This window comes from Lissotriton helveticus, chromosome 2_1 (genome assembly GCF_964261635.1).
Source record: "Lissotriton helveticus chromosome 2_1, aLisHel1.1, whole genome shotgun sequence".
Taxonomy (NCBI): domain Eukaryota; kingdom Metazoa; phylum Chordata; class Amphibia; order Caudata; family Salamandridae; genus Lissotriton; species Lissotriton helveticus.
The window spans coordinates 92,944,824-92,971,726 of record NC_136059.1 but is presented as its reverse complement, the minus strand read 5'-3'; the positions used below and the strand labels follow the sequence as shown (position 1 = coordinate 92,971,726).

Here is a 26,903-nt window from a genome sequence, read left to right as displayed (position 1 = left end):
GCAAAAAGAGTGTACTTTCTTACAGTCTGTTCCTGGTTGTCTGGCTTTCTCCAGTACTCTTTGTAGTAGAGGGATTGGAGAAAAAACGTATGCAAATGTCCCGGACCAGTCTAGCGACAGGGCATTCCCTTTTGGTAGCTGGTGTTGAAACCTGGTGGCGAAGAATCAGCATTTCTTGTTCGCCACTGTTGCGAATAGGTCTATTATTTGTGTTCCCCAGAATTTGAATACCCTTTGCAGGCTCGTTGTTTAATCTCCCATGCGTGTGAGCTGCTTATCTGGCGGCTCAGCTGATCTGCTTCTGTGTTGTCCTTCCCCGGCAGGTGAATTGTCTGCAGATTGATTTTTCTTTGGTACTGCCCATTGCCATATTTCCTGAGCTGGCTTGCTTAGGGTAAAAGAGTTAATACCTCCCCATTTGCTGAGGCAGTATTGTCCGTTTGGATCAATATCGTCTTCCCTGCAATGTGTGCTTGGAATGCCTGGAGTCCTCATCTCTAGGAAGTTGATATGTTTTATGGAGTCTGCATAGTTCCATTGACCCTGTACCCACGGGTTTCCAGAGTGTGCTCTCAACCCTTGTGGGACGCCTCTGTTATCCTCTCTGTTACAACCACTAGATTCTATTAACTCCCTGTGGTTTGTGACACACTGTTGCGCAGCCATTCCTGTAGAAGGCACATGTGTAGACATGCATGGGAGATGAGGGGGATGAACAATTGTTACTTACCTGTAAACAGGTGGTTCTCCAGTATTGGTGTCTTTCATAGATTCACATGCTTGAATATTCCCCGTCGTCGAAGTCCCACGGTAAATAAAATAGCAATAATGCTATATATTATATATTATATATATACACACATATATATATATATATACATATTACATAATAAAAGAAGAGGAAATACAACGGAAAACCTCTTAAACGATTCCTACATAGGAATGCATGGTAAAAAGAAAAACTACTATTAACACATTAGTGTCACTATGTTAGTCCAAATTACAGCCAATCAGGCGCCAGCACCCTCTAGAACCTTCTCCTCAGAAGCTCAAGCCCTCAGATTTTCGTAGCACCAAAGTGACCAAGAGTGCATGAGGAGAAGAGAGCCTATGAGGGGAGGAGGGTGGGTCGCATGTGAATCTATGAAAGACACCAATACTGGAGAACCACCTGTTTACAGGTAAGTAACAATTGTTCTTCTCCAGTATTAGGTGAGTCTTTCATAGATTCACATGCTTGAATAGAATAGAAAGCAGTAACCTCCGAGAACTGAGATTGCTAGGCACATATGGAAAACCAAGATAGTAATAATAATACAGTCATGTACAGCATCATTAGCAATCACAGCAAAAACACCAAGGAGGAGGGAACAGAGGCTCACCTTATTGGAAAAGATGACTAAGCACTGCCTGTCCCACTGCGGTATCAGCTTCATTGATGGCATCCAAACAGTAATGTTTGGTGAAGGTGTGCCTGCTGGACCATGTCGCTGCACGGCAAATCTGATGAAGAGGCACACCAGCAAACAAGGCGGTGGATGAAGACATCGCCCTCGTAGAATGAGCCCTCGCTGAAGACTGCAATGGTTTGCCAGCTTGTAGATGGCAGAAGGTAATGGCTGAAGAAATCCAAAGGGCAATTGTTGGTTTGGAAACTGGATGCCCCTTACGCAGCCGTCCGTAAGCAATGAACAGTTGGTCGGACTTGCGGAAGGAGGCAGTTCTGGCAATGTAAAATTTAAGGTATCGTTTGATGTCCAAAGAATGCAAGCGCTGCTCCGCCGGAGATTTTGGCTCATTCAGATGAAAATCCGTAGGTACTTTAGGTAGGAAAGAGGGGTTGATGCAAAGCGCCACTCCGGTAGGTTTGAACTGTAGATAAGGCGGTTTGACAGTAAAAGCGTGAAGGTCACTCACGCGGCGAGTTGAAGTCAAAGCCAAAAGCAGCGCAACTTTCCAGGTGAGGAATTTGATATCCGTCTTATGGATAGGCTCAAATGGTGACTTCATAAGTTGTGATAGGACAACATTGATGTGCCAAGCTGGAGGAGGGCGCCGAACAGGTGGAAATTGCGGAAGATCCCTTTGAAGAATTGACGGATGATTCTGGAGGAACAGAGGGAAGAAGAGCCATTGTGTCAAAAACAAGAGATTGCAGCTAGGAAAACTCTCAGGGTAGCATGTGAAAGTCCTGACTGAGAGAGACTCAGGAAGAACGGAAGAAGCTGCTCCGGAGTGGAATGGATGGGATGGACATTCGCTGCCACGCACCAATGACCGAACCTCTACCACTTGAGTTTGTAAGTTTTGATGGTAGACGGAGCCCTAGCATGAGCAAGGATGTCCCTGCATTCCTGAGATATGTTCAAATCCGCGAATTCAAGGTGCTCAGGTTCCATGTCGACAATTGTAGCGTGTAGGGGTCCGGATGGCACACTTGGCCACTGTCCATCGTTAGAAGGTCTGGACGGGGACGCAGAGGAATGGGCTCGCACTGGGACAGCAGAAGCAATTCCGAAAACCATGCCTGTCTGGGCCAACGAGGTGCGATCAATAGGATGTGGCAGGGCTGCCTCCGCATCTTCCACAGCACTCGCGGTACTAACGGAATCGGCGGAAAAGCGTAAGCGAATAGATCGCACCAATCAATCAAAAGGGCATTCCTGCACGACCCGTGGTGGGGATGCCAACTTGCGTAAGACGGGCATTTTTGATTCTCCGGTGTTGCAAAGAGGTCTAGAGCTGGGCGACCCCTTCGGTGGAATACAAGATCCAGAGTCGGGTGGTGCAGTTCCCATTCGTGTGTTGAGGAAGTGGACTTGCTCAGGGAGTCTGCCAGGATGTTGGACACGCCCGGCAGATGGACAGCCGTCAAGGTGATCTGATGACGGAGAGCCCAATCCCAGATCGACTGGGCCAAGCGAGACTTGGTTCCTCCCTGTTTGTTCACGTAGTGCATGTTGGTGGTATTGTCCGTTTGGATAAGCACTTACTCCCCGTGAACTACAGGTAGGAATGACTTGAGCGCTAGGAAGATCGCCATCAACTCTAGCCTGTTGATATGCCACGTGCGTTGGGGCGGAGTCCACTTGCCTTTGATGGGTAGGCCTTGGAGATGAGAGCCCCACCCCTCCAGAGAGGCGTCCGTCATGAGCGTGAGATCTGGTGCATGAACGAGGAACGACGTTCCCGTCTCCAGATTGGTTGGCTGCGCCCACCAAAGCAAGCTCTTTCTCATGCGGGCTGTGACAGCAACTAGGTCGTTGAAGGACCCGGAGACCTGGCGCCACTGCAAGTCCAGTTCCTCCTGAATGGGACGGGTGCGCAATCTGCAATTTGGGATCAGTGCGATACAAGATGATGCCATCCCCAAAAACGACTTTAATGTCCGAACAGAAACGGACTGTCTTTTTCGAATGAGGGAGACCAGACAAAAGATCTTCTGTCGCCGCTCACACTGGAACAACGCTTTCGAAAGTTTCGTGTCTAGGATAGCTCCCAAGAAGTTTCCGGTTTGCAGGGGTGCAAACTGTGACTTTTCGACGTTGATGGTCAACCCCAGGGACTGGAACACCTGCTGGCAAAGACGAGTGTCCTGACATAGTTGATGGTTGGATTGAGACTTGAGGAGGCAATCGTCCAAATATGGAAATATTTGAACGCCTTGGAGACGCAGGTGAGCCACCACAGGGGCCAGTACCTTCGTGAACACACGAGGAGCTGATCGCAGCCCGAAGGGCAGGACCTTGAACTGATAGTGCATTTGTCCCACTTTGAAACGCAGGTACTAGCGATGTTGTTGGATAATTGGGACATGAAAGTACGCGTCTTGAAGGTCTATGGTGGTCATGAAATCCTCGCTGGATAGAAGACGCAGGATTTCCAGTAATGTTTGCATGCGGAAAGATTGGCACTTTAGGAATTGGTTGAGAGCCCTCAAATCCAGAATGGGTCGCCAATCTCCGGTCTTCTTGAGTATGAGGAAGAATCGAGAGTAAAACCCCTCTCCCCTTTGATGTTTCGGGACCACTTCGACTGCATCCTTTAAAACAAGAAGACGGACTTGATGGTAAAGCTCCTCGAGGTGTGGAGGAGGCGGGCCAAAAGGTGGAGTACGAGGAGGAATCTCGACGAATTCTAAGGTATGACCCCGTCGTACAATGTTCAAAACACAGCGGTCCGAGGTGATGGAGGACCACTGAGAATAAAACAGAGAGATTCGACCTCCAACACTTTGGGGATGACAAAAGTCATTGGCGCTTAGGAGTGGATCCGCGATAGGAGGATTTTCCCCTATAGGGTCTGGAGGGGTGCTGACAAGTATGCTGAGTGGATGCGTAACGCTGGTTGCCCAGATTGTAGGAGCGGTACTGTTGCCCTCCTCGAAAATTGGAAGAAGTGCCGCGTCCGCGCGCACCTCGAAAGGACTGCTTCCGGAATTGCAACGTGCCCAAAGACTTTGCTGTATCAGTGTCCTTCTTAATGGACTCCAGGGCGTCATCGATGTGAGATCCGAAGAGCGATTCACCATCATACGGCATATCAAGTATCTTGGATTGGACTTCCTGCCGGAAGGAGGTGGATTTTAACCAACCCTGGCGTCGGAGGGCAGCTGCACTTGCAAGCAGACGGAAACCTGTACTAGCAATATCGACTGCACAGTCAACCATTTCTTCCGAAGCTCTCTGCCCATCATGAAGAATCTGCTGAGCGTCCGCCTTGGAAGCTTCAGGTATGAGATCCATTAATGCAGATATGTCCGACCACATCTGCCGGTCATAGCGTCCCAAAATGGCCAAGGCATTGGCTGCTCGGACAGAAGTGGAAGCCATGGTTGAAAACTTGCGGCCAATAGCGTCTAGGCGTCGACCCTCTCTATTGGAGGTGCGGTGATTGGAGACGCTGGGTTCCGGGCTCGACGCCGTGCAGCTTGATTGACTACTGAGTCCGGCTTAGGGTGAAAAAACAAGCATGCCGGAGAACCAGTCGGGGCCTTGTATTTTTCTCAAGGCGCGGTATTTGAGCAGGTAGCGAGTTTGGGGCTTGCATGAGTTTAATTCCCTCTGATTGGAATTGTGTGGACCTGCTTATAAGGCTTATCTTTAAAATCATAGAGGAAACAGTCCTCCTCACGTTGCGATCTAGGTAATTTGAAATGGTGATTCTCTTTATCCATTAGTAGATGAAAACTGGCGATATCCACCGGAGGTGATTCACCAGAGTTTCCTGGCTGAGGAGAGGGCGTCCGCGTTCGATAATCGTCCCACTCCGCCATATCCTGGTCGCCTGCATCCTCGTCCGAATTGTCAGGGACCTCTCCGTCCTCACGTTCTGGAACTGCCTCATCATCTGCATCCTGCGGGTAAACCGTAGTATGGATCCTGAGTGACGTCTGCACCCGAGACGAAGTTGTGGGTGGTAACGTTGGCAGAAGAGACGGTGGAGGCTGTGCAACGGCAGCAGGAAATGGTACAGGAGTACCTAGCGGCTCTGCTGGGAAACGACGGTTGTAATCATCCAGCATATGTTGGAGATTCGAGATCAAGGTTAATGGTATCGTAGCCATAGGCACTTGAACCAACTGTTCCTCAGGTTGAGACTCTTGGTCTCCGCCATCTTCGTCAGTGTCAGACTCTTGACATTTGATAATTAAATTAGAAGGACTATGGGCCGTCCCAAATGTGTCATCTTCATGTTCAGATTCAGTGTCATGCTCAGAGGTAGTGGCAAACATTGGAGAAGGTGGTTGCGGCTCTGGAGCAGAGATCTGTTGGCACGGAGCCTTATTGCGACGATGGGATGAATCCGCAGAGGATCCTGAAGTCTTCAAAGGCACTAACGGCAATGAGGCAAAGGAAGCCGGTGCCACCGTCGACGGTATCGTCGACGGTGATGATTTGGCTGTTGACGAAGATAATTTTGAAGAACTCATCGTCGACGGTGTGTCCGTCGACGGAGTCGTTGTCAGGGTAACCGTCGACGGGCGATCCATCGTCGACGGTGTAGTCATCAACGCAGGCAGAACCTCCGTAGACGGAGTCCTCGTCGACGGGGCCTTGGTCGACGGAGTCTTCGTCGACGAGACCTTGGTCGACGACGAAGTTTTCTTTGAGACTTTCGTCGACTAGGATTCTTTCTTCTTCGTCGACGAGGTGATGGGAATCGTCGACGGGACAGGCTTAGCTTGCAACGAAACTCTCGTCGACGTGTATGCTGTCGACGAGACCGTCATCGACGAAGTAAAAGCTGATGTCGTCGCCAGCATCGTCGTCGAAGATGCAGACAATGCGGTTCTCGTTGTCGGAACGCTCGTAGACGCTCCCGTCGAAGACGGAACTCTAAGAGGCGTGGAAACACCCCGAGAGGCAGTAGAAGACGCCTGAGAGCCAGGTCTCGTGGGCGTAGTGGTAGTAGGAGTGGTAGGAGACACCACAGAAGCCAGAGGCAGGGCTAATTTCTTCTTTTTGAGGAAAGGAGATGGAAAATCCTGTACACTACCACGCTTAGAGGCTGCTGAAGAAGGCCCAGATTGAAAACTTTCTGCATCTGACAGGGCAGAATCCTTGTCCTTTAGACGTTGAAGCCAAAGGAGAAGACGGCCTTCTCTGTCCTTGAGAGTCTTAGTAGAAAAAGAAATACAGAACTTGCAGCTGCCAACCTCATGAACAGGATATAAACAATAGTGGTGGGGGTCCTTCGCAAAAAGGCGCAGCTTCCCACAAGAAGAGCAAGGTCTGAATAAAGACTTCTTACTTGACATGTTGAGACAAACTGGAACTAGAAGAGTTGAAGTGAAGAACTGAGCAGAGCTCAGGGAGACTCCCTTCACACGACGTGCGGTAGAAAATCTGAGGGCTTGAGCTTCTGAGGAGAAGGTTCTAGAGGGTGCTGGCGCCTGATTGGCTGTAATTTGGACTAACATAATATATATATTTAGCATTTTCGCTATTTTATTTACCGTGGGACTCCCACTTCGACAACGGGGAATATTCAAGCATGTGAATCTATGAAAGACACCCCTAATACTGGAGAAGCATGATACAATCATGACCATCAGTTTCATAGCTGCCCTCACTGACACAGACTGACCATTCTGGTAGAGGCAAATTTGTTACTTGATTGCTTGTATCCTCCTTTGGGTATGCCTGTGCCATTTTGGAGTTTCATCTTGAACCTAGGAAGATCTGAGGATTTTTTGTGGTTTATGGAGAATCCCAATCCTTGTAGCATTGTGATCTCCAGTTGACCGTGAGTGTAACATCTTTGTTGGAACTTCACCAACCAGTCGTCTAGATTGGGATAGACATATAATCCTCTCCTTCTTAGGGATGCTGCTACAGCTGCTAGGCACTTTGTGAAGACTCTTGGTGCTGATATCATTCCAGAGGGCAAGACCTTGAATTAGTAGTGAGTGTGCTCGTAGATGACCCTGAGGTTTCTTATATTTCTTTGTTCATGGGGATGCACAGATAGGCGTCCTTTAAGTCTATTGTTGCCATTAGATCCCCTTTTTGTAGTTGTGGGATTACTTCTAGTAGTGTTGACATCTTGAAGTGCTGCGTTCAAATGAATTTGTCTAAGAATCTGAGATCTAAGATTGGTCTTAACGTGAGATCTTGTTTCGGTACCAAGAAATAAGGTGAGTGGTTTCCTTAGTTGTGCTCACTTGGTACTTTTTCTATTGCTTGTTTTTGTAGGAGTTCCTTTATTTCTTCTATCAATTGCTAGAGTTTTTTCTTTTTGAACTTTATCTTCTTTGGTGGAGGTTTCCTTATTAGTTCTTAACAATAAACGTGGCGTACCACATTTACAATCCAATTGTCTGTAGTTATGTTTTCCCACTGTAGTAAGTGGTGTCCTAGTCTTCCTCCCACTGGTGTTATATGGGGGTCCTTCCTTGTGGGCCAGTCACTTGGAGTTTGCTTCTCCCCCTCTTGAGGGTTTTCCTTGGGCTCTAATTCTGCCAGGAAAGGAATGTTTTGGTTTTTGATTCCTGGATTGGTAACCAGACTACTGGCTAGGCTGCTGTCCTTTGCCTTGTGTTTGCTGTTGTAGTCCTGTTGAGAAGAGCCCCCTTCCTGTGTGCCTTCTGAGATTACATTCTCCCCTCCTTTTGAAGGTGCCACTATGTTGCAGGGCTTCCATAGCTCTGGCCATTTCATTGTCCTCCTTTATTTGTTGTAGGGACACAACTTTACGCCCAAACAAGACGTTTCCTGTGAAGGGCTTACTGAATATGGACGTTTATACTTCCTGTTTGAAGCCTGACATTCTGAGCCAGGCGTGCCTTCTTCGTGTTGTACCTGTGCACATTTGTCTGCTGGGTGTATCGGCTGCGTCAAGTGCTGAGTTCAGGCAGAGATTTGCTATGCTTTTCCTCTCCTGTACGACGGATTTTGCTATTTTCTTAACCTCCTCGGGAAGTTTGTTTATTAGTTCCTCAATGCTGTCCCATTGTTGGTGGCCATACCTATTAAGGAGGGCATTGGGGTTAGCAATTCACCATTGTGTCGCTGCCTCCTTTTCCATCTTCCTTCCCAACGTGTTCGTTGGGGGGGGGGGGGGGGGTTATGTAGGAAGGTGGATATCTGACTATGGTTACCCCCAATTTTTTTTGCCTGGTGTTTTGCTGGTTTTTGACTTAGTTGGCCTGGGATCCTGCTATTCAGGACCCCAGGCGTCCTGCTCTCTCTGTTAAAATGGACTCCATGTACCCTAGGTACATATCTAATTGGATACTGAGTCACCTTATCAGTACCTGTACAGTATACCTTAGGTATCCAGGGCATAGGTGTACCCAGGGGCTGAAGCATGTATTATGCCACCCCTGGCTGGCCACCCAAAACTGACACAACTGGCTGCAAGACAGCTGGGGCAAGGTGGTGTAATCACCCTTTGCTGTAGATATAGTATACCTATATCTAACCCTAAAATGGACACATATATTCCTATCAGTCACTCCTATGGCAGGCCTTATCAATCCTGAAGGCAGAGTGCTTGGAATTGTGTGAGATGGTGCTCTGGCATGAGCTGAGCCCGTTTTCAGCTTGCGGAACCAAGTCCTAATAGCTGTTCCATGATAACGCTATACCATATATTCTTAAGTGCATCATAATCCTCGCGGTTAAATGCTAACTCTGGTATAACATTATCAAAACATGTCGAGTAAGGTGTCATACGATTTGGAATACTACCCCCTCGCCAATTCTGGCGACGGGGGTAGCATTCCACCCTTCTAGAGGGACACGACATGTATGTAACTGTGAACCCCGGTTAAAGTGAACTCGAGCCGTATCACAAGATAGATGCTGCCACCACAGACACAAGTCTGGCCTCCTGCTGCTGGGAGTTCTTCCAGCGAGGGAGGCTCAGACAAAGGGTTTCCTGCCTTGGGAGGTGCTAGCACCACCCCAGACAGGATTTTGTGTATTAGGTAGGCCAAGGCTGAAAGGAATGAGACATGCCTGGGGCACACAAGGTGCCCTGTGCATACACAGGTTCCAACCAGTTGCTGGGGCACTCCAGCCCCAGCTCTGGCGGGAAACCGGACAAAGGATAGGGGGTGTAATCACCCCCCTTCCTGGTCCCACCCAGGGGAGGGACCTAGTCGTAGTGCAGCCCCCTTTAGCTGAATAAAGGTAGGAGCTGGTCCCATTCCCAGTTAGATTAATCTTGACAACTTCCACGAAGAAACTCTTGACTTTCGACCTCCTGAACATCAGAAGACTGAAGAATCTCCCCTATGGTCAGGGAGTGACCATCCTGCTTCGCAGGCACCATCAAGCTCCTGTGCGGTTTGCTGCAAGTCCTTCCTTCCCGGAATCTGACGACCCAGCTCAACGAGACCCGGACCTCCAGACCCCTCTGACCTCTACCCACATCCACAGCACAGCTGGGACCCGTGGGTGCGACGAGCAACGTGGAGACGGCCATCTTGAAGAAACCTGCACAGTGCTTCCAGCACGACCACCGAGGGACCCTCGAGTAAGTGCAACGGGGACTGAGAAGCCCCACACCGACACAGCACCTGCATCAAAGACCAGCCCCCCCAGCCTCCACGAGATCTGCGTGGGGCCCTTTTGCCTGGTTGCTGCCTTTCTCGTTGTCTGGTCACTTGCAGGCTGCCTCGTGACCTCTGAGACGACGACCCGAAGATTTCAACACTGCTAGTGTGGTCCCCCAGACTTGCCCTTGCTTCCTTGCGAAAGAGAAGCACCCCGGACCCTCCTGGTCCGCACCAGACGCCATCTTTGTTCCACCGCGTGGCTTGCACTAGCCAAGGCCTGTTGACCAGATCGACGATCCAACACCGCCATCAGCAGCAGACTACGTGGGACAGCTCGTGCCTCCAGCCTGGTCGTGAAGAACAGCTCCTGGTCCGCGCAGCTACAGAGAGAAGCGACCCTTCCTTCACCTGAACGCGGCGACAGCATATGGTTCCCTCCTGGTTCCAGCACCGTCACTGGCTAGTGACCGAGACTCTGTCCCCTTCCCTTTCAGGACTTCTCCTTCCTAGTTACATCCTTGGAACCACCGGACTCCTCCATCTGGCTGCCTGCCAGCAACTCTTTGTTTCAGGCATCACCGGGATCAACGCAGCATACCCGACACCACTTCAGCCCTATGCACCCGCAGCCTCTGGGTTAGGTAACTAAAGCTTCTAGGTGCTGAAGTCAGTGTTCACTATCCTAGTGTCCAGGTCCACTGTTGTTTTCCCTCCATTCAGCCGCGTTCGTCCGGAATCCGTAACTTTGTAAACTGTAGTATCCATAGACGTTGGTACGCATCCCGCGTGAGAGTTTCCACTCTGCACGTGAGTCCCGTGGGCCTCCTGCTCCATACTTACCTAGTTCGTAGCGTAGTCCCAGCGATCCTCCAGCCTCTGGATCTCCTTACAGTACTTACCTTCCTCGCATTCCATTGTTCTTAGTATATGGTTTGTCGTGCCCCTAAGGCACCCGTGTAAATATTGTGCTAACTCGTGTTTCTTTCATAGTATTGTCATGTGCTTAGCCCTCTGATCTCATAAAGAGTTCAGAGGTGTTGTTATTAATAAATATATTGTTTATTTTCATAACCACCTGTGTGGTGTCCTTTCATCTGGTATTCAAGGGGTTATATTGTGGTAAAACAGCTGGCTTCACATGCCAAAAGAGTTTAGCCTAAGACTGCTTTGTCCATGCTACCATTAGGATAGCTGGTCTATAAGGTTGACTTACAACCAATCACCATAAGGGTTGTTTGGACTGATACAAGGTGGTCACTAGAACTAGTGAACATCATATATCAGGCCAACTTCTCACAGGGACAATGTTATTTTTTATTTGCTTTATAGATTGAAATGTATTTTTCCCTGATGAAGTGCGGATCGCACGAAATGCATTGGGCGTTTGAAGGACTATATTATCAATTGAATGGATTGTTTGCATGTCTTGGAATTTTTTGGAATTAATCATACAGCTGTGCTGTAACAGAATATATTGAGAAAAACTCTTGACATAAGAATAAACCTGAGTGAAAAGCCACTTTCTTTTGGTATACTTTGGAGTACGTTTTCATTTACCTCGATCTAAATATTGGGAAGATCAACCTATCTCCCAGAGGAGTGCGATTGGCTACTCTTTCAAGATTGACAGCATCCACTTTTGATCTATTCGACAACTCCCCACTGGTCAGAGGGAGCAAACCGATCAGCACCCAAGCTGCTACAAAATCAAATTACTTAGAATTAAATCAGAGTGCCACACAACCCCACTTACAATGTAGGAATGAGCATTGCTCCTCCTTCTTGCTGTGGTAACAATGATGGAGTCAGGCGCCCTGTTCCCCTGAATGTATTTAGGAGCCTTGGTGTTGGGCTTGTATTTCTTTTCTACCCTTGGTGTTACTCCTTTTGTTGAGGAAGGCCCTTTGAAAGCCTCCTTGCTCTGATCCAGAATTCTTGGCAGCATAGGGAGGTATTGTGTACCTTTTGTGGAGGGTGCCAGTGTTTCTAGGAGGAAACATGAGTCTCCTTTCTCCTCCATAGGGGGAACACAAAGTATCAACTGCTCTATTGATGAGGCTGTTGTACAAGGCCATATCTGGTGGCAAAACCTTCGAGGGATAGCTCGTCTTCAGGGCTCTGTGTGTCAAGGTCATTCTACTTCCTCGAAAGTTCTTGTCTCTTCCGCTTCTTCTGGAGCATAGAGTTCTTCCACGACTCACCGGAGCTTTGAGGATATCTTCTTCCTCGGCCTCTGAGGTGGTAGAAGGTTTCAAAGGAATTCTAAATTCCTTTAGCGCCTCAAACTCCTTCTTACGTTGAAGGAGTGCCTCCATTTCCTCCTCCAATCGTCTTCTTTCTTTCTTAACTTCAAGGGCCCTTTCGGCATCAGAAGCTAGGGAGATCCGCTTCTTTGGTGTGGTGGATTCAGCCTCCGAAGGTATGTTTTTCTCTTTCGAGGCCTCTCGTCTGGCACCGGTCTTTGTCAATTTACCCTAGTCGGTATCCCTGGCATGGGATCCATGGGGTTCTTTCGGCTGCGGCTGACCCTCGGTGGTTGTCTTTTTTGAATGCCTTCTGCACCTTTTTTTTAGGCCCTTGGTATCTGAGGGTGAAGGATCTTAGTTACCTAGTCCGCTTTCTTCTCGATGTCCTTGGGGACCTTTTTCACAGTACGATTCTTCTCGGCATCCTCTTTGAGGATTTCAGCGTCCGACGCTTCGTGTGTCAAATCTGCAGATTGTAGTGATAATTAGGGCAAACTTTGAGAGGAGTATTTTCCATGGCCCCTACCTTGGCTCATTTCCATCCATCTGCATGCTGCTCTGACGGAGAAAGGTGGCCGGAGGCCTCTTCCTTCTCCGGTGCCTTGGTAATTGATGTAGAAAGGTTCTTTAGCAAACTGTACAAAAAATGTTTGGGGATTTCATCCCAAAATTTTGTAGTCTCGTTCCTTGCTTCCAGACCTAACGGCAGAAAAAAGAATCTGAAGATGGCTACCACGCAAAGGAACTTCCGGGGCGCCGTTTGACGTCACACAGGGGATGAACCTAGCACCAAATGTTGGTCGATGACAACCACAAGAAAAAAAAAAAAAAAACAGACAATTCCAGCCCCAATCACTGGATGGTGGAATAATGTAGAGCATGTGAATCCAGAAAAGGATTCATGCTGCAAAACTTATGTTCAGTGAAACAAAGTCTCCTGCTAAAACACAAATCACACTCCTATCAAGACTGCCCAGCCTTTAATAATATAATACAAAGTGGAAAACGGTAATATCCGAAATGCATCTAAAACTTCCAACTGTTTCTCATTTACTCACCTGTTGGTTTTCCATTGCTGTCAAGTGCAGGATTCATTCTACAATAAAAACAAGGGAACAAAAATATTAGTGCAACTTAAAACACAGAACCCTCTCTTCCCACTCTGTAATCAAAAGCGTGATTTCGGGCACTTTTAGGTTGATGTACTACAGATGTCTAGGGTGACTTTGTAGTGTATTAATTATCTCCCAACCATCACCCACATTAGAAAGTCTAACCGGATTTTTTCCAGTGTCAAACTTTACGGTGCCTGTATTCCCATGAACCTCAGTTTCTGTCGGCTATTCTGATCTAACACTATAAATCTGCTAACATCTGAAGCCCATTTACAGTGTATGGTCTACTCAGTATATGTATATCAAGAGGTTCAATCGTAGCCTTATCTTTGTGCTGAGAACCCAATTATTTATTTGTAATGATGTGCCTTTTTTATTTTTTATAAAGTGTTCTCCCTCTCATTGTCTATTTCAAAGCACTAAGAATGGTGGGGTAAGTGATTTTGGAAAAAAGCTTATTTGGCACATATATAGGTGACGTGTCAACTTCTGGACATTCTCAACGACAACTTAAGTCTACATGCTAAAATGTCCTGAGATCCTAAGCTATACTTGAAGTGCCCTCTCGAGTCCATTATATAAACTCAAAATGTAATTCTCTATTTCATCTTGTAGAGAGACTTCACATGTGTGAAATCAAGTCACAAAACAAGGGCCACAGGCAAGTAACTTGCAGAATAAATCTGTGATGGATTTTATAGCAAGCCAACAAGGCGGTGTAAGAAAATGGCTCTGTACATACTGTACCAAAGTAAGGTACAGTGTGCACAGAGTCCACAGTCCCCAGAGTTCTGGCAAAGGTTAAAGTTAGATGTAACTTTACTCTCTAAAGTGGTAGCTTGGTCGAGGTGTAAGGCAGTATCAGAAGACAGTGTAAAGCAGTTGTTTTACACACTTAGTCAGCAAATGGTCTCACACACTCAAGAACTGAACTCTAGGCCAATTGTTTTGTATATAAAAATATACTGTTGTTTTATTTTAGAACCAACAGTAGGTATAAAAATGCTTTCTCAGAACGAGATGCTACAGTTGGATACTTTCAAATAGCAATAGACTTTTAAATGCAATAGATACAGTTGTTGCAATATGCAACACAAGTTAAACACAATTATAACACTGAGCTCAATGGGGATTTTAAGTAAAATGCAATATCAGTTACTTTACGTATGTTTTTCTTACTCCGGGCTGGATCCTGGATTCAGCCCTGGTGCATCTCCTGTAAACAGTTGAAAGAAATAGTTTTTGTTGAACAAGCGATTTTTAAGGAATATTTATATGTTTCAAAAATCAACACAAACCAGGCAGTGTTATCCTATGGAGGAAAATCAAGTTATCGGAATCACAGTTGTAATGACGTTTTAGGGTCACTGCTGGCCACAAAGATCCAGCACTCGGCTCTCTCCTGGTAACAGGTGAGTAATTTTGTTTTTGTTGATCGGATGACTTTTAGTGAATATTTCAAAGTTGCAAAACTCGTCAGGTCCTCCGGGGTTTTTGAGGTTGCTGACCACAAGAGACGCTGAGATTTAACAGGAGCAGGTCGAGGATCAACAGGCCGGTATTACTGGGGTCAAGTCAGTTGGTGTTGTCGTCTTGTTAGCAGCTGCACAGCAGGTCTTCTTTCTTCTTGTTCTTCTTTGTAGTTTCGGAATCAGGATCTAAGGAAGGAAAGTTTAGGGTGCCCCTAAATACTAAATTTAGGGGCGTTACAGGTAGGAGAAGGCCAGGGACCAATGTGTCCCTTCCCTGGGGTGAGTACACCCGCTATCCCGCCACTCTCCAGTGGGAGGGGGGCAGGAGCCTGTTTGATTGGGTAGTGCTCCCCATCCTCATGATGGCGAGAGCCGGGAGTTGTGCTTCACCTCGCCTCCCCCACCTGAGGGGTGGGGTTGGTAGAGGCTGGCACACCCCTTTTCCTCACTTACGTTTTCCCCCCTGTCTTCCCACCTGAGTGGGGGTCAGAACCGGTGGAGGCCAGTTGCTGAGTACAGCAAGTGGCCAGACGAAGCTCACAAAGGTGGCATGCCTTTGAATCTCCCCCTGCCCATCCTGGGGCGGAGGCCTAGCAACTCGCCCCAGGAAGTGCATTGTTGCAGGCCCACGAGAGCAGATGGCTCTCTACCCAGGGGTCCAGCAACATGTCTGCTGGGTGGCAGCCTATGCAGCCTCTCAGTAAGGACACAGGTTGTGGGTTAGTTTCAGGGGGCAACTCGGTTGCTCTTGGTCGTGCATTTTACATTAAATCCCACACTGGTATCAGTGTGGGTTTAATGTGCTGAGAAGTTTGATACCAAACTTTTAAGTCTTCAGTGTAGCCATCATCGTGCTCTGGAGTTCGTGATGACGACCTCCCAGCACCATATACTCTTAATGACAGCACTGCACTTACAGTGCCCAGGAATGGACCTGGGTACTGTATGGGTACAAGGCTCATGCCCTTGTACCCACACCACTGGCATACGGCACCCAGCTAGAGGGGTGACTGTGGTATGCCAGGGCAGTGTGTTGAGGGGATGGGACAGAGGGATGGGTGCCATGTCGACTCTTTGGTTGTTCTGCAACAAGACACTCAGCCTGCAAAGGCAGTGTGTGTGTGTCAGGGTACAAGGCCTCTGAGGGTAGCACAATACGTGCCCTTAGGGGCCTTCTCTGATCACAGTTCCCTGGGTACCTAGGGTACCATTTACCAGGGGCTGACATGTGGCCAGAGATGCCAATTGGGTTTAGGTTTCAATACAGTTTTAGGGAAGGAACACAGGCTCTGGGCACCTGATTGGCAGGAGCCCAGGGCACACTCAAAGTACATCTGCAATTTATCAAAAAGTGGGGGCATACCATGTTAGAAAGATGGCACTCTCACAAGCGGTTGATATATAAACTTTTTTAATTGTAACAATCTACGTGTTGAAGTTAGAGTCAAAGTTTCCTGCGCTCCTTTCCTCCTCGATATAGACATTTTTTCATTTATACTACATTTGATTATTTATCGCAGCACAGCTACGTTTCTGTGCTTGTTGTTAACTCTACCTCAGTAGTCACTTCAGCTCAACTTGGAGTCCTCATAACTCTGACTTTGGTTGTGGAGAATCAAATACCCTGTACAGACCCCAACCACATCAATTTTCTTCACTAGATTAGAATACTGTGCTTCCACACTGCCCAATAGCATCTTCCTCTTGGGTTCCCTCACGGTTTCTTGATGGCAATAAAGCGGCCAAACTCATCTATGCCATTAACTATTCAAACAGCCTGAGGTGCCATTATCACAGCAATTAATCCTGCATAGATGCCCACATCGGACCCATGTCTTCAAACACATTCACTATAATGGATAAGGGAATGCAATGAGACAGTGAAGTGGGTGAGAGCTGCGAGCTGCATCTCTGGAAATATTTCCCCAGGCACAAGACACAGAGGTCGGGCTCATCCCACAGCCCCGCCCCTCTCCTTACAGATGCAGCAGTAGCAGGCAGCAGCAGTACTGCGGGGGAGAGCAGTGAGCGAGCAGCGCGTTGCGAGCCTAACGACCGGGCACACAGCAGCCTGGCTGCCTGCTGCCTTACCGCCATTACAGCCACAGCAAGGGAGCTGCCTGGGAGGCAAGAGGCGGGTAGCCCACAAGCAATCAATCACCCAACCAGCCAACCAACCTACTACAGCACTGTCACCGTGAAACTGTCAGTGGACATTGTGAGCCAGGTACAAGTGTTGATCAAGTAGATAGGGGTGACTGGGGGCAGTACTGAAAGAACAGAGGGGTCGAGCAGAGCTTAGGGGCAGCTCCCCTCGTGTTCCCCCTCCCCTCCATTGGCTACACATTTTTTACACACAACAACAGAGTGGTGTCTGGTTACAGTCAACATACGCTAAGAAGAGAGATTTGAAAGCCAAGAGTAGCCACTTCCACTCCCCCTCTTCATGGTTAAATCATAATGCAGTCTGGAAGGCTTAAAAAAGAAACTGCAAAAAAACGCAAGAAGTTGAATAAGGAATCCATAGAACCACTCGAGGGACAGGAGACAGCGCAACCCCACCCCCTGGTGACATCACTATCACCAACTCACCTGCAGAATCATGAACACGGACCCGGCCTCATAGGCTGTATTATTAAGTCTGAAACAACCCAAACGCCCTCAATTCAACAGCATAATATGCAGGACAAAACAATAAACAACGTAAAAAAAGAGGACTCTTTAGAGACTTCTTTAAGAAACAAGGAACTAAAATTCAAGCTTCAATCAACCTCATTGAAATATCGCCCCAAACCGTCCAGCTGCCCCAAACTTTCCCCAATATTGATTCAGTTCAGATTAAAGTGCAGGCCTTGATTCATGAACAGCTTCAAAACCAGGCCACCATCATATCCCCAGACGGTCATTCAACAAGGGATGTACTCTCTACACCTGAAAAAAATATGTTAAGATGAGTTATCCGGCCAGGAAATATAACCCCCCCCCCCCCCTCACAACAAGTCCAACAATATAATAAGGAACTAATAAGGAACAGAGTCCATCACCAATGACCATCTGAAGCGACAAGTCTTCCTTCCACCTTAGATCACCCATACAGCAGGAAACCAACCTTCATATAGATAACCTGGGCTCCCCTGGAAGCAAAATAAAATCTACCCCCCAAGCAGCACATTGGACGAGAACCATTCCAGGTAACATTACGCCATTAACACCAACTACACCACCTGTCTTTGCCCATTATGAATCTCCTGAAACAAAAGTCAAAATATGTAATTCCCTTTGGGCGAATTATCATGGAAAGACAAATTCTTACCAGTAGGCACATATACACACACAATTAATAATATCAAATCATAACAAGGAAGCAATGCAAAAAATGTTCAAAAGGTTTTAAGAAAAAGCACAATAATAAAAGTAGATCTGCACAGTTTATTACCATACACTATAGTTTGTTAAAAATGGGAAACATACACAAAACAGAACATTATATACAAAATATATCCAACATTTCAGTAAAAAAGGAGGTACAGGTAAGGGATTAAATTCTGACAAAAATACAGAATTTTCCTTAATTTGTTTTCCTAGTATTACTCCTTGAGCATCGACGCGTTTCGGTGGTGTAGTTAATGTTTAGCCACCTTCATCAGGACAAAATCAATGTTTCCCAATGTTTCTTAAGATTTATCTGGATAATCATAAGTGGACAGTGTTAGAAGGGGCAATCTCAGAGGGCCAGGTTGTGCTCACCCGGACACCCCAAGACCCACCTCTCCCACAGAACTTGCCGAGTCTTGATTGTGAGGTCCTCACCGGGGAGGACTTCGGGTCTAGGATCGTACACACTGAGCTCACACCACACTACGAACAGACACCACACCGGTGGGTTTTACTAACAAGATCTTTATATAAGCAAATAACGAAGGAAGCACTCTTATATACACAGTGGTCAAGGTACCACAAAGTCTTAGAGGATTCGGGAAGGGGGAAGCGGGACAGACTTTTAGTCTCTGGGTCAGTACGAGGCGTACCCTACGCACAGCTCTCAATCCTCGAGCCGGGGGGCACGGGATGATGGTCGTTCTGACTGCCTCACCTCCGTCGAGTTGGCTCGGTCGTGATGGTGGTCTCGATGGTCCAGCCGGACCAGAGTACTCCTCGAGCCGCGACGGGGTCAGCTGGGCTCGGATGGCCTTAGAGGTCGAGCCGCGACAGCATCAGCAGAGCTCCGATGGTGCAGGTTCAGCTCGCGCCGCGACAGCGTCAGCAGGGCTCCGATGGTTCAGTTCAGCTTGAGCCGCGACAGCGTCAGCAGGGCTCCGATGGTTACAAGTTCAGCTCGAGCCGCGACAGCGTCAGCAGGGCTCCGATGGTTCAGTTCAGCTTGAGCCGCGACAGCGTCAGCAGGGCTCCGATGGTTACAAGTCCAGCTTGAGCCGCGACAGCGTCAGCAGGGCTCAGAGGTTCAGGATGAGTCTTCTTAGGGTTAGCCGCGATCAGATCAGCAGGGCTTCAGGTCCAAGATACAACTGCCCGCTAGTTGTCGGGCGGGCCCAGTTATAGTCCTTCTGCTCTTTGATCTCCGGACCCTCGCAGGCGGAGGTCTCAGGCCCTGGGGGCTGGTCGTTGGCGAGGTCCGGCGGTCGGCTCTTTGATCCTTTGATAAATGGGTCTGGGAATTCCCAGCCGCCCAGCAGGTCTGGAGCCAGCACTCCGGGAGGCCAAAGGTGCGATCGAAACTGGCCCACAGGGGAGGGCCGAAGGTGTGACAGACACCAGTCTCTCAGGGGAGGCCGGAGGTGCCATCGAAACTGCCTGGCTTATCACACTCGGGGAGCGCTTTACCCCCATCCGGGACTGGCGCGCCTTTGGAGTCTGGGTTTCACTGGGGCCGGGGTCACGCTAGGCCCAGGGAGACAGGGATGTCGGGAAGGGAAGATGGCGTCCGGGCCTTGTGGGGCACGCAAGGGTAGGCGCTCGGAGCCGTGAGTGAAGCGGGGAAGGCAGGCCTGGTCGAGGTTCCAGGGGGATCTAGGCTTCGCTGGGGTAGGGCGACCAGGCTCGGGGTGCAGGCTACACTAACGGGGAGGCTGCGCAGGGGACTCGGGGTATAGGCCTATGCTCACAGGGTGTGGAGGGACAGAGGCGAACCACGCCACGAGGCCGGGTCCAACACGCGTCCCCCCCAGCTGAAGGCGGGGAGAACTACCCATCCTCTTGGGGGTTCTCTTCGCTGAGGCGGAAGAATCGGGACAGGCCGTCTGCGTTGGCGTGGTCAGAGCCAGGCCGGTGCTCAACAGTGAAGTCCATCCCCTGGAGGGAGATGGACCAGCGCAGCAATTTGGGATTCTCCCCTCTCATCTGCATTAGCCACCGGAGGGGTCGGTGGTCGGTCTGGACCCGGAAGTGAGTACCGAACAGGTAGGGCCTCAGCTTCTTCAGGGCCCAAACCACCGCGAAGGCCTCCCGCTCGATGGTGCTCCACCTTTGTTCGCGAGGGAGTAGCCTTCGGCTAATGAATGCCACTGGTTGGACTAGGCCGTTCTCGTTCACCTGGGACAGGACCGCTCCGATGCCATGCTCGGACGCGTCCGTCTGGACGACAAACTCTCGGGAGTAGTCGGGGGCCTGTAGGATGGGGGCGGTGCACATGGCGTCTTTCAACGTTTCGAACGCCTCTTGGCAGGCGGGGGTCCAGCTGACGTTCTTCGGCTGGTTTTTGGAGGTTAACTCCGTGAGGGGGGCTACGATGCTGCCATAGCTCTTAATGAACCGGCGGTAGTACCCCGTGAGCCCTAGGAACGCCCGCACTTCCGCCTGGGTCGTGGGGGCCTCCCAGGCCACGATGGCATCGATCTTGGGCTGGAGGGGGGCTACGAGGCCGCTCCCGACCTGGTGCCCGAGGTAGATTACGGACCCTTGTCCGATCTGGCACTTGCTTGCCTTAATGGTGAGACCAGCCTTTCTCAGGGCGGTCAGCACCTCCCAGAGGTGCTGGAGGTGCTCAGACCAGTGGAAACTGTATACTGCGATATCGTCCAGATATGCAGCGCTGAACTCCTCCAACCCCTCCAGGACCTGGTTCACCAGCCTCTGGAAGGTGGCGGGGGCATTCTTCATCCCGAAGGGCATCACCCGGAAATGGTAGTGACCATCCGGGGTGGAAAAAGCGGACCTTTCCTTCGCTCCCTCGGTGAGGGCGATCTGCCAGTATCCGCTGGTCAGGTCGAATGTGCTAAGGAAGCGAGCAGCCCCGAGGCGATCGATAAGCTCGTCGGCTCGGGGGATGGGGTGCGCATCGGTTCTGGTGACTGCGTTGAGCCCGCGGTAGTCGGCGCAGAACCTCAGCTCGGGAACAGCACCGGGGGCGGCTGCCTTCGGAACCAGGACCACGGGGCTAGCCCATGGGCTGTCAGAGGCTTCGACCACCCCGATAGCTAGCATCTTTGATACCTCGGCCTTGATGCAGGCCCGCACTCTGTCAGGGACGCGGTAGGCTCTGTGCCGTACTGGTGGACTATCCCCGGTGTCCACGTCGTGGACGCACCAGTTGGTGACGCCGGGGGGGAGGGAGAAGAGGTCCGAGAACTGTCCCAATAACTGGCGACAGTCCTCGCGCTGCTCGGGAGAGAGGGAGGAGGAGAGACTCACCCCCTCTACGGAGCCATCTTTTTCATTCGTGGACAGGAGATCGGGGAGAGGCTCCGTTTCTTCTTCTTCCCCATCGTCCGTGGCGAGGAGTAAACTCAACTCGGACCGGGCGAAGTGGGGCTTGAGGCGGTTTACGTGAAGGACCCGCAAGGGGTTCCAGGGGGACTCTACATCGATGAGATAGGTCACCTGACTCTTGCGTTCAACCACCTTGAAGGGCCCTGTCCACTTGTCTTGCAGGGCACAGGGCTCTACGGGCGCCATCACCCAGACCCGCTGGCCGGGTTGAAACTCGACCAGAGTGGCATTCTGGTCATACCACCGTTTCATCTCTTCCTGGCTGGCCTCGAGGTTGGCCTCGGCTAGTTCTCGGAACTTCCTCGTCTGGTTCCGGAGGGCCAGAATGTATCGAAACACATCGGGAGGGGGCGCTGGGGCCGCCGTCTCCCACCCTTCCTTGACCAGGGTGAGGGGTCCCCGGACGGGAGTGCCCGTAGAGCAGCTCGAAGGGGCTGAACCCCAGGGACTTCTGGGGGACTTCGCGGTACGCGAAGAGGAGACAGGGAAGGAGGACGTCCCACTTACGCCTCAGGGGCCCTTCGAGACCCATGATCATTCCCTTGAGGGTCCGGTTGAATCGCTCCACCAGACCGTTACCCTGGGGGTGATATGGGGTGGTGAATTTGTACGTCACCCCACATTGTTGCCTCAGGGACTTCATGTATTTTGAGATGAAGTTTGTCCCTCGGTCGCTGACGACTTCTCGGGGGAATCCCACCCGGGAGAAGATGGCCATGAGGGCCCGTCCCACTACGGGGGCGGTCACCGTTCGGAGGGGAATGGCTTCGGGGTATCGGGTGGCATGGTCCACCAGCACCAGGATAAAGCGGTGACCCAAGGAGGTCTGGGGGTCGAGAGGGCCCACGATGTCGATTCCCACCCTCTCAAAGGGGGTACTGACCACGGGGAAGGGTTGGAGAGGAGCCTTGCGCTTCCCTCTGCTCTTTCCGCTGGACTGACAAGTGGGGCAGGACTTACAGTGGGCTTCCACATCGGAGCGCATGCCCGGCCAGTAGAAGTGGGTGACCAGGCGATGGTACGTTTTGTCTTGGCCCAAGTGTCCCGCCAGGGGCACATCATGGGCCAGGTTCAGGAGGAAGCCGCGGAAGCGTAGGGGGACCACCAGCACTCGGCCGGACCCTAGTTCGGCGGACTTTTGCTCGCTGTATAAGAGGCCGTTTTCCCAATATACCAAGTGGGAGCCGGACTGGTCACCGGCGGCCTGGGCGGCGGCCTGCTGCCGCGGCCCAACCAAGGAGGGACAGGAGGTCTGCTCTAGGCAGAATTCTTCTCGGGACGGTCCCCCTTCCTGGCGCCATTGGGCCAGCTCAGGAAGGTCGTCCAGGTTCGGGGTTGGTTCGACGCCAGGGCTGAGGGGGCCTGCGTCGGGGGGGAAGCTCTCTCCGGGGAACCGCTCAGGGGTCTCGGAGGGTTCAGGGACCTCGGGGTCCTCAGGGGTCACAGGTGCTGCCTCTAAGGTCGCCCCTTCGGGGGTGGCCCTTCGGGCGGTCATCGACCGGGTGCTCACACAGGCCCACTCGGGCAGGCCCACCATCTCCAGGTGGGTCCTTTTCTCAATCAGCTGCCATGGGGAGCTCTCGAGATCGTTGCCGAGCAGGCAGTCCACAGGCATGTCTGAGCGGACTGCCACTCGTAACTCCCCAGAGACGCCCCCCCATTCAAACAGGACTTGAGCTATCCGGCAGGTGCGGACGGAGTTATCAGCTGCGATCACCCTGCAGGAGATGTGGGGAACAATCTGGGCCTCGGTGACTAGGTGCCGTTTGACGGCGGTGATGCTGGCCCCAGTGTCTCGGAGCGCCCCTATGTGATGGCCATTGACAGTCACCTGCTGTCGGTACTTCTCGGTATTGTCGGGTAGGGGAGCTCCGGGGACCATTTCCCTATTCCCCAGGGAGACTAACATCATAGCCGCGGGGTCTGCGCCCTCAAACTCCTCTTCTTCTAGAGCTACTGAGGTGATGTGGCGCGCTGGGGGGCCTGCAGCGGCAGGTTTCTTGAACAAAGGGCAGCGGAGGTCATTGGCATAGTGCCCTGGTTGCTGGCAATGGTAGCAGGCTTGGCTGACTCGGGGCCCTGGCTTAGCTGGGGGAAACCCTGCGCGTGCTGTGGGAGGCGAGGTGCCGGGCTGGTTTTTGGGGGGACTACGCGGGGACCCCTCTGTCTGTTCTGATTCCCCCCTCCCCTCTGGCGGGACGACCCCTGTTCATTTCGGCCAGAATCTCCCCCGGGCCCCCGGGAGACTCTGGTGCTCACCCAGCGATCGGCCTCGACGGCCAGTTTCCGGTGGTCAGCCAACTTGCTGTCCAGGAGGTGCTGTCGGAGTTCCACAAAGCAATTCAGGGACAAATGTTCATATGCAATGAGGTCGATGAGCCCCTCGAAGGTGGATACTTTGCTGCCCTTGATCCACCCTTCCAGGGCCCGGCTGTAGAAATTGACATATTCCACCCAGGTGGTGCCAGGGATCTTCTTACAGTCTCTGAAGCGTTGGCGGTACATTTCTGGGGTGAGCCCGTACCTTGTGAGGAGGGCCTCTTTCATGTGGCTGTAGGAGGTCTGTTCGGCAGACGGAAGGTCGAGTAGGGTGTCTCTCCCCTCACTCAGGAATCGACCCCACAGCCCGGCTCCCCAATCTTTCTGCGGAACTCGGTGGGAGGTCATGGCGACCTCGTAGGCCTTGAACCATTGCTGGATGTCATAGTTTTTATAATATTCCTTGACCACATCCTTGGGGATGTGGACCTTTGGTTCCACCGGGGGGACGGCCTCTCGAGTCGCTGCTGTTTTGTTGCCTTCGTTCCGGGCCTTTAGTTCTATTTCCAATATGCTGCGCTCGTGCTCCAGCTGGAGCTTCTTTCCGTCGTGTTCTCGTTGGAGCTTCTTCTCCTCCAGTTCTCCTTGCAGCCGCAGCTGCTCGATGGCTAGCTTTTTCTCGGCCAGCTTGAGTTCTCCTTCCATTTTCAGACGGGCTAGTTCTAGTTCGTGGTTTCGGTTGCGTTCTCGGTCGGTCATTTCTTCTCGAGACAGACCTCTCTCCGTGCTGGGGGTCCGCGTCGGGGACTCTGTTCTTTCTCGCTCGGGGCGTGGGTTTCGATCAGGGGGGCGCCCCCTCCATCGGCTTCTGTCGGTGCTGGAGGTTGTGCTCCGGCCTCCACCCAGGCCGTTAGAGCTTGTTGGAAGTCCTCTTTGGTGTTTAATCCCGTTGACGGGATACGGAGATCTTTGCAGAATTGCTTGAGCTCTCGGTGCGAATAGTCTCCCAGAAGCTCCATCTGGAAGGTGGTCTTGTCGGTCGTGACGCTCATGGCTGCTTCTTCGTTCGGGTAGTGTGTCAATACTGTACGATCCCTAGACGTAGGTTCTTATCGCGACGCTGCCACCAATGTTAGAAGGGGCAATCTCAGAGGGCCAGGTTGTGCTCACCCGGACACCCCAAGACCCACCTCTCCCACAGAACTTGCCGAGTCTTGATTGTGAGGTCCTCACCGGGGAGGACTTCGGGTCTAGGATCGTACACACTGAGCTCACACCACACTACGAACAGACACCACACCGGTGGGTTTTAGTAACAAGATCTTTATATAAGCAAATAACGAAGGAAGCACTCTTATATACACAGTGGTCAAGGTACCACAAAGTCTTAGAGGATTCGGGAAGGGGGAAGCGGGACAGTCTTTTAGTCTCTGGGTCAGTACGAGGCGTACCCTACGCACAGCTCTCAATCCTCGAGCCGGGGGGCACGGGATGATGGTCGTTCGGACTGCCTCACCTCCGTCGAGTTGGCTCGGTCGTGATGGTGGTCTCGATGGTCCAGCCGGACCAGAGTACTCCTCGAGCCGCGACAGGGTCAGCTGGGCTCGGATGGCCTTAGAGGTCGAGCCGCGACAGCATCAGCAGAGCTCCGATGGTGCAGGTTCAGCTCGAGCCGCGACAGCAGGGCTCCGATGGTTCAGTTCAACTTGAGCCGCGACAGCGTCAGCAGGGCTCCGATGGTTACAAGTTCAGCTCGAGCCGCGACAGCGTCAGCAGGGCTCCGATGGTTCAGTTCAGCTTGAGCCGCGACAGCGTCAGCAGGGCTCCGATGGTTACAAGTTCAGCTTGAGCCGCGACAGCGTCAGCAGGGCTCAGAGGTTCAGGATGAGTCTTCTTAGGGTTAGCCGCGATGAGATCAGCAGGGCTTCAGGTCCAAGATACAACTGCCCGCTAGTTGTCGGGCGGGCCCAGTTATAGTCCTTCTGCTCTTTGATCTCCGGACCCTCGCAGGCGGAGGTCTCAGGCCCTGGGGGCTGGTCGTTGGCGAGGTCCGGCGGTCGGCTCTTTGATCCTTTGATAAATGGGTCCGGGAATTCCCAGACGCCCAGCAGGTCTGGAGCCAGCACTCCGGGAGGCCAAAGGTGCGATCGAAACTGGCCCACACGGGAGGGCCGAAGGTGTGACAGACACCAGTCTCTCAGGGGAGGCCGGAGGTGCCATCGAAACTGCCTGGCTTATCACACTCGGGGAGCGCTTTACCCCCCATCCGGGACTGGCGCGCCTTTGGAGTCTGGGTTTCCCTGGGGCCGGGGTCACGCTAGGCCCAGGGAGACAGGGATGTCGGGAAGGGAAGATGGCGTCCGGGCCTTGTGGGGCATGCAAGGTTAGGCGCTCGGAGCCGGGAGTGGAGCGGGGAAGGCAGGCCTGGTCGAGGTTCCAGGGGGATCTAGGCTTCGCTGGGGTAGGGCGACCAGGCTCGGGGTGCAGCCTACACTAACGGGGAGGCTGCGCAGGGGACTCGGGGTATAGGCCTATGCTCACAGGGTGTTGAGGGACAGAGGCGAACCACGCCACGAGGCCGGGTCCAACAGACAGCCACACTAATATTCTACATAGTTCCTCGGCTTCTTAGCTCACCACATATGCCACTTATCAGTGCGTATAACTACAGATATATAGTGAAAGTGCCTCACACGCGGTATGGGTATGGTCTTTAAGACTCATACAATTGAAGTTTAAACATTCCTTGTTAATAGGTTTCACAGAATACGGGGATCATTAGTCGCCTTTAAAAACTTGCAGCGTGCACTCCCTCTGGTGCTAAGGCCAAAGCGTCCCGCGTGTGAACAAACGTGGCTGGAATCGGCAAACCAGTCTTAAAGACCATACCCATACCGCGTGTGAGGCACTTTCACTATATATCTGTAGTTATACGCACTGATAAGTGGCATATGTGGTGAGCTAAGAAGCCGAGGAACTATGTAGAATATTAGTGTGGCTGTCCACTTATGATTATCCAGATAAATCTTAAGAAACATTGGGAAACATTGATTTTGTCCTGATGAAGGTGGCTAAACAT

General features: G+C 51.2%; 1 protein-coding gene across 2 annotated transcripts in view; it reads right to left on the bottom strand.

Moving 5' to 3' along the window:
* Window positions 1-26,903, bottom strand: part of LOC144817743 (uncharacterized) — a 322,716-nt gene that overhangs the window by 24,933 nt on the left and 270,880 nt on the right. For both annotated transcript variants that reach the window (XM_078674523.1, XM_078674522.1), the window contains exon 6: window positions 13,311-13,348. In XM_078674523.1, coding sequence (XP_078530649.1) covers window positions 13,311-13,348 — 38 coding nt within the window. The remainder of the gene's footprint in view (window positions 1-13,310; window positions 13,349-26,903) is intronic.